This window comes from Lactuca serriola, chromosome 5, assembly GCF_051521515.1.
Source record: "Lactuca serriola cultivar US96UC23 chromosome 5, Lser_US96UC23_V15, whole genome shotgun sequence".
In the NCBI taxonomy this organism is placed as follows: domain Eukaryota; kingdom Viridiplantae; phylum Streptophyta; class Magnoliopsida; order Asterales; family Asteraceae; genus Lactuca; species Lactuca serriola.
Genome location: NC_136412.1, coordinates 205,159,255 through 205,169,666, shown reverse-complemented (window position 1 = coordinate 205,169,666; position 10,412 = coordinate 205,159,255). Strand labels below are relative to the sequence as shown.

General features: G+C 35.2%; 1 protein-coding gene and 1 long non-coding RNA gene across 2 annotated transcripts; one reads left to right on the top strand and one right to left on the bottom strand.

The window, feature by feature from the left end:
- The first annotated feature begins 283 nt into the window (after nucleotides 1-283).
- Nucleotides 284-662, top strand: LOC145051434 (uncharacterized). The gene is made up of 3 exons (XR_013683622.1): nucleotides 284-332; nucleotides 425-486; nucleotides 578-662. It is a non-coding gene; the product is annotated as an uncharacterized LOC145051434 (long non-coding RNA).
- A 7,449-nt stretch (nucleotides 663-8,111) lies between these two features.
- Nucleotides 8,112-9,162, bottom strand: LOC145050103 (uncharacterized). The gene is made up of 4 exons (XM_078998407.1): nucleotides 9,091-9,162; nucleotides 8,376-9,015; nucleotides 8,174-8,292; nucleotides 8,112-8,126 (listed from the first exon to the last, which is right to left on the bottom strand). Exons 2-4 carry the CDS (start codon nucleotides 8,935-8,937, stop codon nucleotides 8,112-8,114), a joined length of 696 nt encoding a protein of 231 aa, XP_078854533.1. The 5' UTR covers nucleotides 8,938-9,015; nucleotides 9,091-9,162.
- Nucleotides 9,163-10,412: the final 1,250 nt, after the last annotated feature.

Here is a 10,412-nt window from a genome sequence, read left to right as displayed (position 1 = left end):
TGAGATGACATCTTTTTATTATATGTCATTTCAAGAGTATGTATATAGTGAAGGGAAAGCAGTTCCATCCCCAGTACGGGACCATTTTAGGAGACAAGACGAATATTCGTCTAGTATGTCGTCCAGTGGTCGCTCTCATGGTAGAGGTCGGGGCAGTGGGAAACACAAGCTAGACGAGTTGTTGAAACGGGTACATGCACTGGAGCAGCATGTGTTTATGAATCAACAAAAACCTACAGAGGTTTTTTTTTGAAGAAGTGAATAATGAACAATTTTGGAACAACATTATTTTTGAGGAACCGACAGTGTCACAAAGAAATTATGATGAACAGGTTAGTTATACGCTACATTATTTATTAAATTTTATTAACATATATGAATACCTGTGTTCATATTTTATATTTGAAAATATAGGTTGTGCAAGATGAAGTGATGAATAAAAACAATACAACTCAAAATGTTTTTGGTGATACTCAAGACGACAAGGTTGTTATAGATGTTACCTTTACGATTTTAATAATTACTTTTTAATAAAGTGTATTTTGTTATTAAGTAAAAAGTTATATTTTTAATGTAGGTGTTGGAGGAGAGTACTCAGTATGCGGGGAACAAATTTGATGATGATGTGTGTGATGTAAACGATTATAGTGAAGTTAAAGAGGTTATTATATAGTTACATTAATATTAATATTTTGTTTATTTAGATATTATTGCTTATTAAATTATGTGTATTTCGTTATTAAGTACAAAGTATTATCTTTAATGTAGGAGTGGGAGGAGAGGAATGACAATGCATGGAACAAATTTGATGATGATGTGCCGGATGAAGACGAACTTATAATAATGGGAAATGTAGATTATTTTCATGATGATGATGATGACAAAGAAGTTACACCCGATAAACCTAGGAGTCGAAAACCATCACAATTTTTATGCACTCCTTACACCGAGGTATTCGTTTTATTTATAAACTGTTGATTTTATGTTTATGTGAATTATCTGAAAGATATACATTTAAACATTTGAATATTGTTTTTAGTTGCACACGACACCGAAACAAAAAAGAAGAACAAAAAAGAAGGTTGGTATGAAATCAACAAGCCCCGTTCCTCCTCCAGTTTTTGGTGTTGCTCATGACTTCTCCAGGTTGCGCCTGCAACCTTACGTAGCAGGCGGTGAGGATGTCATCCAAAATTATGTATTGCATTCATACGATGTGCAGCATCGTTTGTTTAATTTCGTGTTAGATAGAGATTTTTGGAGCTCATTGTTTGGGCATACACACGACGGATGGTTGGAGTCAGCGGTAAATAAATTGTTAATTAATTCTTTTAAAAGTTAATTGTTTTTTAGTCAATAACAAAAGTATCATGTGTGCAACATATAACCATTTGGTACCGACTTTTGATGGAGAGACGGTTTGAGAGCGACCGACATACAATAATGCCTCCAAATTTTTTTGTTTCTCATGCTTTGGAAGAAGGACAGGACTGGAGGGCGTTTATGGTTGGTATTGCTACATACCCCAACTTCATGGTTGCTTGGTGGGATGTTGATACGGTAAACTTAATAGTTTATATTGAAAATAATATCGTTTTTTTGTTATGTTTTTGTATTGTGATGTAAATAAACATAATTTTATTTTCTGATCCTTATACAGGTCTTATTGCCGATTCATTCATCCCCTAATCATTGGCTATTTGGGGAACTACGATTAGCGTAAATGGAAGTGCATATTTATGACAGTCTTGGTAGAGGTGCTTATGAAAAATTCCAATCCGAAGGAATCTTTTCCAAATTTGAACGTCGGGTGGCAAATTATTTGGACAAGATTAAGTATTGGGCGCGGAGGAACATCCCAAGGATTCCATTGAATATGCAATTCATTTATGAAGAAAACGTTCCCCAACAAAGTAGTCATTTGGGAGATTGCGGTGTTTTTCTTTGTATGTTTATGGAGCAATTGGTTTCAGGTCAACCAATACGTGTTCTTATTGACCCAAAGAACGCAGCTTTAGAGTTCCGTCTCCGGATGGCAAAAATTATTTGGGGGTCTAGTCTTGCTCCTCTGTAGTTGGATTATATAAATGTATATACAAATTAATGTTGGATTTCATTATTAGTTTATCTTTAGAGTTTACTCAACGGATGACAAAAAATATAACGTTACGACAATTACAACAATTTAATGACCTACTAATTACTTATCAATAAATTCAACATAAGAACGACCACAACATTTGTTTTAACGTTACAAATACAACAATTTATTGACCTAACAACTTCAAAACCATAAAAACAATATTGAAAAGCTTACAACTTGTAAACAAGAACTGCCAAGAACAACACCCAACTACAAACCAACGCTATCTTTAACTTCTTATTTTCTGATTGAAAGAGCTTATTAGAGTTAGCTACTTTAGCTATTACCATAGAAGATTGGTCCTTCTCTTCATCAACCCAACTGATAAACCCGCATTTTGGTCCCTGTTAAATTTAATATCCACAGTAAGAAAATAAATTTGTGTCATGTAAACACGAGGGTTTAAATTTGAATGACGGTAAGAACATGATACCAAATACGGGCAAGCGTAGAACAATCTTCCTGGGTTTTTAGCTGTACCCGAAATCCTAACGATACGTTCTCCTCCACAATTGCAGTATGCCATTAGCCTTCTTATTCTTTTAAATCGGAGTTACTTTCTCAGTTAAATTTTTTCATAATGAGTGACACCCATTTATAGAATAAATCATATTACGGACAATTCTTTTTGACTATGAAATAAACTGGTTTGACTATGAATTCAAAAAGTTCAACTATGGAATGCAGACAAGTACATTCTGTAGTATTGTCATGTCGGTCAGTGAAATTTGACTATGAAATGAACTGGTTTGACTATGAATTCAAAATGTTCAACTACGAATTTAAAGGGTTAAACTATGAATTTTGATCAGTAGAGATACAATATCTTCTATTTATAATTCCATTTGTGTGATCATTGTAGAGCACAATTATCGGTATTGAAAATGAGTAGTCACAGCCAAAGAACCTTTTCTCAACTACCAATTTTCTTGCATAACCTTCAAAGAACAAATCCTAATACCTTCACAGCCATTAAGAAAACCGATAACAACCGCTTTCAATTCTGTTTTGTGGCTTTAGGTTGCGTGGTATAACATACTTCTTTTATTGAGTTATACAATATTTCATGGTAATGTATGTCGATTAGTTCTTACATAACACTAATATGTGTTCGTTTTTATGTAGATTCATACCTTCCTTAGGTGCATGATACCGCTGATATATGTGGGTTATTTACCCCTTCTTGGGAGCTTTCTGACAACAATGTACTTCGCAGTGGCTTTAGATGGAAATCATGAGCCACTACTCTTAGCACTTGGTTTGGGAACCTTACAGTGTGAAGAATCATGGAGATGGTTCATGATGAGGTTAAGAGATTGTTTAGGTGAGGACACAGAGGTTGGTTTCATAAGCAACATGTGTGATAACATAGACTTTGGTGTTGACAGTGCCTACTCGGATTCCTATCATGGATATTGTCCTAAAGATATAGCTCGAAAGATACGTGAGTCTATCGGACATAACAATACGGAAGTCGAATCGTTGTTTTGGAAGTCATGCAATGCATATAGCGTTGATGATTTTTACTTGTGTTTCGAAAGGTTGCAAAGTACATGTAGGCAACCACCTTTCTGCACCTTGCTTATGAGTCCAATTTACTGGCTTGACGATATACCGATTTCAAAATGGACAAGAGCATTTTTCCCAAAAATACGTTACAATGTTAAATCGATTGACGTCCCTGAAATTTTGCAAATTATATCCTCACGTGAGTTTCCTATAACAATGATAATTGAGTTAACCACCACGTCGATAAAATCAAAGTATGTTGAACGGGCCGAACTGGCTGGTAAGGGAGATTGTTATATTTTGTTTTTTTATTGTGCTGCTATTTTTATTAAAATATCAAATTTTACAGGGAGGTTGTCTGGTGGGTTGACCCCTTACGTTGAGAGTAAGGTTCAAAAAAGTCTCAGCAAGTCTTACAATTGTAATGCAAAACGTTTGTATGGGGATACATTTGAAGTCCATGACACTTTTTCCACTAGCAACGTACAACTTGAACGAAGGGTATGTAGTTGTGGTAAATGGCAAAAAAGCGGTATACCATGTGGCCACGCTATAGCATGTCTAAGAACCCGTACATCTGAGTCCATTCAGAGAATGGTTGAATACAAGTTCACTAATTATGTGTATCGAGTTGCATATGGATCTGAGTTGGTGAATGGTATACCATCATATGAGCATTGGGAAATACCAAATGAAACAGTGGTCCTGTTACCTCCCTCAATGCAGTAGTTATTCATGTAGCACATTTATGTTTTATGTAGTATTATGTATTAGTTTTTTATGTACTCCGTTTTTATTTTACTGCTGTGTTACGTATTAGTTATCCATGTAGCCAGTTTATTTTTTATGTCGTATTATGTGTTAGTTATTTATGTACCCCGGTTTTATTTTATTGCTTTCTAAATATTGGCTATTGAGGGAACAACATACATTAAAAGAAATGGACGTTTATTAAATAGTAACGACTAGACACATACAACAACAAGCAACTTAAATAACGAAAAACAATTAACTTAACCAACATGCATATTAAAAATAAGGGACATTCTTTAAAACATTCCATGCATCTAAGTGGGTAAACTCGCTACCATCGTATTGAAAGCGGTATAGTTCCAAAGCCACCTGCCGTAGAATGTCTTCATCCGTATTTGCATGTTCGTTATCCAACTCGTTATAAATACGTTGAAATTGTTTCACCTTCATTTTCATATCCAGAAACTTCGCTTTGACATCTCTTCTTCTTCGATATTGAGTGCGGTTCATTAAATGGTGAAACAAATGACAGACACGAGACCAAAATGATCCAGCACGAACTTGTGGGGGACCCGGTGGAAAATCCACCTCTATAGTTGTAATCCAAGCTTGAACCAAAACGACCTCCTCTGCGTTCCTCCATATATGTGGTGAGTCCATAATTGCAAGGAGGGAAGTAATAGAATACAATTACAACGGATATTGAAATCTATTTATAACAACTCCTTACTTTCCTGGTGCAATGAGTTGTCAACTCAAACAGCAATGTATTGTGTTGTCATTCAACCGGGGATGAATTTTCAACTCGAACAGTGATCTGTTGTGTTATAAGTATAGTACACTGCATTCGTCAGTTAATTTTGACTATGAATTGCAGACATATTAGAAGTTTGAACTGCGATTTTGTGTAGAAACTACTATAAATTGACCCTAAGTTACATGCAAACGTTATTAAATTAACCAATATAGTTGTTCAAATATTGTTTTTTAGATTCTACCCTCTTTGTTTCAATCCAAATGACTTCTATATCATGGAGCAATGAAGAGTTCTTGGTTCTTACACATGCTTATATTCATGTGTACGAGACAAGCAAGTTGAATGATCCAATGTTTTGGAGCCGTCTAACAAATATTTTCAATGCTGAAAACCGAATGGCTACAAGAAACGATCGTGACGAACTAGACATGTTAGCAAGATGGTATGAAATGAAAACCGAAGTTCTATTATTCAACGATCTTTATACCAAAATTGACGACACCCGTTTAAATGCTACTGAGGATGTCATCTTGGAAGCTGCTAAGGAGGAATACAAGTCATTAAGTAACGGGTTGGAATTCCAGTTTGAAGCCCCTTGGAATATTTTGAAATATATCCCGTTTGTTTAAAATCTATTTTAGTTTATTATTTGAGTACTAGGTTATTTTCATGTATTTCTTATGTATTTCGTTTGTTTAAAATCTATTTTAGTTTATTATGTGAGTACTAGGTTATTTTCATGTATTTCGTATGTAATTCGTATGTATTTCATATGTTTAAAATATATTTTAGTTTAGTATGTGAGAAACTCGTATGATTAAGTTGAGTTAATATATATATTTTAGTTTATTATGTGAGAAACTCGTATGATTAACTTGAGTTAATAAATGGCCATTGCATTAGTTATCAAAATATATTAGAATACATTAGTAACAAGATTCCATGAACCATTAAAACATCACAACAATTACATGAAAAAAACGACATAATACGAACAAAGCATTAACGTAAAACACAAGTCCATGGCTTATTCTTAACACAAATTAGAGCGGTCTACTTGAAATACTGTTTATCTCTAACAACCTTCCAATCTTCCTCATATTCGAAGTCTCTGCCTTCATGCTCAAAGATGTAAAACTCTGTAACAACTTCCAAGAACTCTTCTTCGTCACGACAACGAACATTGTTACGTTTCGCATAACTACATGCTCGATTGAACCATGTCACTTCCTCCTTTACATCCGTCCACTTAGTAACAACATCTGATTTTTCTCTTTTTTGCCCTTCTCCCATCTCATGGTTAAACAAAGATGTGATGCGACTCCATTCATCACCAATTAGGCAATGCGGGGGAGCAAGTAACGGTTCACCATCCTTAACACTTAGCCAACACCGTGTTAGAACTAACACCTTGTTTATCGTCCATGGCCTTTCAGAATTGGAACCAGGTAATTCATTCGAAGAACTTGCTGCATTCGACGACATTTCTAATAATGGGAATTCGTTTCGTTTAGGTGATTTGGGTGTTTGGTTTATAGATCTTAAACATCTATTTATATAAATAAATAGACTATGAAATAATACTTTGACTACGAAATGGTTATATTTGGACTACGAATTTCAGCTTTATGCAGTGTTTTGTCATGTCAAACTGTCATTTATCTCTTGTCACTTAAGGGACCCACTGGGATGTGCAGGTTACTACAGTGACTTGTCATTACTGTCTAGTCATTTCAAAGTTGGACTTCTCATTACTGTCTAGTATGTATAAATACCACTTATTGCTCCAGTTTAATACAACATCGATTTTATTATGAGTTCCTCACACAAATTCTAAATTTGCTCATGCAACGAAGTGGATTGTTACTACTGTGATTCGGTAGACCCTTTTTTTACACCCTCTTCAGCCGGGTCATATATGTCACATGAAAATTTTGAAGAATTAAAGAAGGCTGAAGCACAACAAGAAGAGGACAAAGAGTCATCCCGACTTCTCACTCAACTTGCTAATGATATAGGTTCGGAATGCAAACAAGCTGAAGAATGGATTGACCTCAATAAAAACAAAATCAAAGAGCATAAAGATTGGATAAAAAAGAGTAAGAAGGCAATCAAAACGACTGAAAAACGGCTTGCTAAGAAGGATGAGCAGTTGATACACATTATGGTAAAAAAGGATCGTTTCGAAGACAAAATGAGAATTAGGGATGACTATATAACAATGGAGAAAGAGAAGTACCCGTTGCAGTTCCCTGAGTTTAAAAATTAGTTATAAAGTTGTTGTAATATTATCATGAAACGGATTAGGTTGCCAAAGGATCGTTTGTTGTTTTTTTTAAATAACATGTTGTAACTGTTAAAATAAATCTGCAAACTATATTTTATAATATAAAGGCTTCATTCATTGTTATAATCAACAAACTTAACTAAAATATGAAAGCATAGCAATGTCTTGTAAGAGTTAATAAAAATATTACAATACATAATAAGCTAACAACTCGTCATTACTCTTAATTTCAAGGTTGTTTTATATCAAAATCAGCGTTATGGGTTTGTGAGCAACCCGCTGAACCACCAATATTATATGCCATTTCTGCAGTAGAAATTATGTGACCTGCTCTGCTACCAGACGCCCTTCCAGTACAATTATTTCTCGTGTGTCCTAGTTGACCACATGTAGAACACTCTTTTATAATTGGACCCTCGCCTTGGGATGGAATGCGGTCTGTGTTTCTTGGCCTGCCTGGCTGACGTTTATCCATTATAGGTGGCTTAACAATCATCAAATCATCGGGGATCTCCCATTCGGATGGCTTCGGCAGAGGGTTTATTGATTCCTCATATGTTTTCCTCAGTATTTCGGTAAAGTAAGCATTTAATGCAAACCTCGAGCAGTCTTGGTAATTGTTCACTGTTAAACATCTTATGACATGACCACAAGGTATCCCATCAAGTTGCCAATGCCTACATGTACATGTCATATGTTGAAAATCAATAATCACATTTTGTGCCCCCTTTTTGACCTCGCATTTCGTATTTGAGATCATGCGAACATCCCATTTGGTAAAATTTTTCTTGTTTTCTTTTACAACTTCATCCGCCCAAGGGGTAAGTGTTGTTGTTGCTTCCGCTAAAAAAACAGCCAAAATGAAGAAGTTAAAATCAATAACATCGAAACTAATAAAACATTAATATTACAAATTTACGTAATACCTGCAAAGTTACGTCTTTGAAACCACCATTGTTGCATTGTAGCACGAAAAAAATCAATCAACATAAGTATTGGCACCTTACGTGCGTGTCTAGATAATGCATTTATAGACTCCGCACTGTTGGACGACATAAGATTGTATCGGTTCCCTTTAAAATGTGCCCTTGACCAGGTTTCTGGATTTATACTTTTTAAGTACTCCCATACTGGTTCTTTTGTCTTTTTCATAACATCCATGGCAGCATCAAAAGCATCAACTGTGTACGCCCTACACGCCTCCCAAAAAATTCCTTTAACCGTCTTACTCTTGCCGAATCTAGATACTATGTTGAAATACAAATGGACACCACATATTCCATGATGAGCGTGAGGAAAAATGTTGGCAACGGATGTTGCTATAGATGGAGACCTATCAGATATAATTGTAAGCTCCTGCATATTTCCTATGCAATCACGTAGTTTTTGAAAAAACCATGTCCAAGAATCAGTACACTCATTTTTGCATATACCATATGCAACCGGTAATATTTGATTTTGTCCGTCCTTAGTAACTGCAAGTAGCATGGTACCTTTGAACTCGCCCTTTAGGTGAGCTCCATCTACTACTAGGGTCGGCTTACAAAAATTGACAAAAGCTCGTACCTACAATACATTGTATATCTATTCAAATACACCAAAATAAATATTAAAAAAAAATTAGGACATGATAATACTAACCGAGCAACCGAGTGCGACGTACAAAAACTCAAACCGATCATCAGCATCTGTTTTAATATGTGTGACAGTACCCGGATTATGTTTAGCCAAGTTGTGACAATACGCCGGAAGTTTGGTAAAAGAATCCTCTTTCGTACCCCTTAACGACAACAATGCATATTGCTTCGCACGCCATGCCTGATGGTATGAGATATTGATATTCAATTGAGCATTAATATCATTAACAATTTCTTTTCCCCGATAAACTCTACTATAGTCTTCAGCCAAAACATCAGCAACATATTCACCCAAAACATATTTGTTTGCTTGTCGATGATTAGGTTGCAACAATGTTGAAGAACATGTGTGTACATCAACAAATTTATTCACTTGGAAAAGTCCATCAGTATTTTTAATTGCTTTTGCTCTTAGTAACCAAGAACAATTTTTCGAAACACACACAGCTTCATACCTTGATTTGGTGGATCTACTTGTCCTCGTCTGGAAACCTTCTCGAAGACATTTTTTACCAATACACCGCTTTAAAAGTTCTTTGTTTTTAAATATACTCTCACATTGAATCTTTTGAAGATTAATGTCTACCATCTGTGTTGGGATATCTTCATTATTATCAACTGGCCATGCTGGTACAGGGGGCATACCGTGAAAAAGGTTATCGGGATACTTAGCTTTAACTTCATCACCCAACTCATCTCTATCGGAATTACTTTGTAGCTCGGTTATATCTAAACATACATCACCAACATCAACATAATGCCCGTAAACATGATTTTTTTCATTTTTTTGAGTTGAATTTTTTTTCTTTTTAGTTTTATCTACCACACGCCTATTCATAAGTTTAACTTCTTGTTCGGCAACATCATCACAACGACCACCAACATGATTAAGATATGTACCAACATCATCATCACCAACATACTTGTAATTCTCGGGATCCACATATTGAATAGGTGAATAACTAACATTAACATTTTCAGCAACACTGTGAAACTGAGGTACACTAGGAGTATTGAAAGTACCTATCGGATCGTTGCTCCCTTTAAAACTGCATAAATTACCAACAACTTCGTTTCCAATTTCACCGCCCCCATTAACCTCCTCAACTTCATCAACCACCACAAACACTTTCACAGCCCTTCCTCCACTACATTTGATTACGTTTATCAACATTCTAACATCCACGTCTTCAACTATAGCTATATAATAATTTAATTCAGGATGGTGGAAACGAAGACTAATTCTATATTTGTCTAACAAACCAATTTTGCTTCTTACCATAGATACAAAATCACTATAACTAATATACTCAGAAAATATCAAAG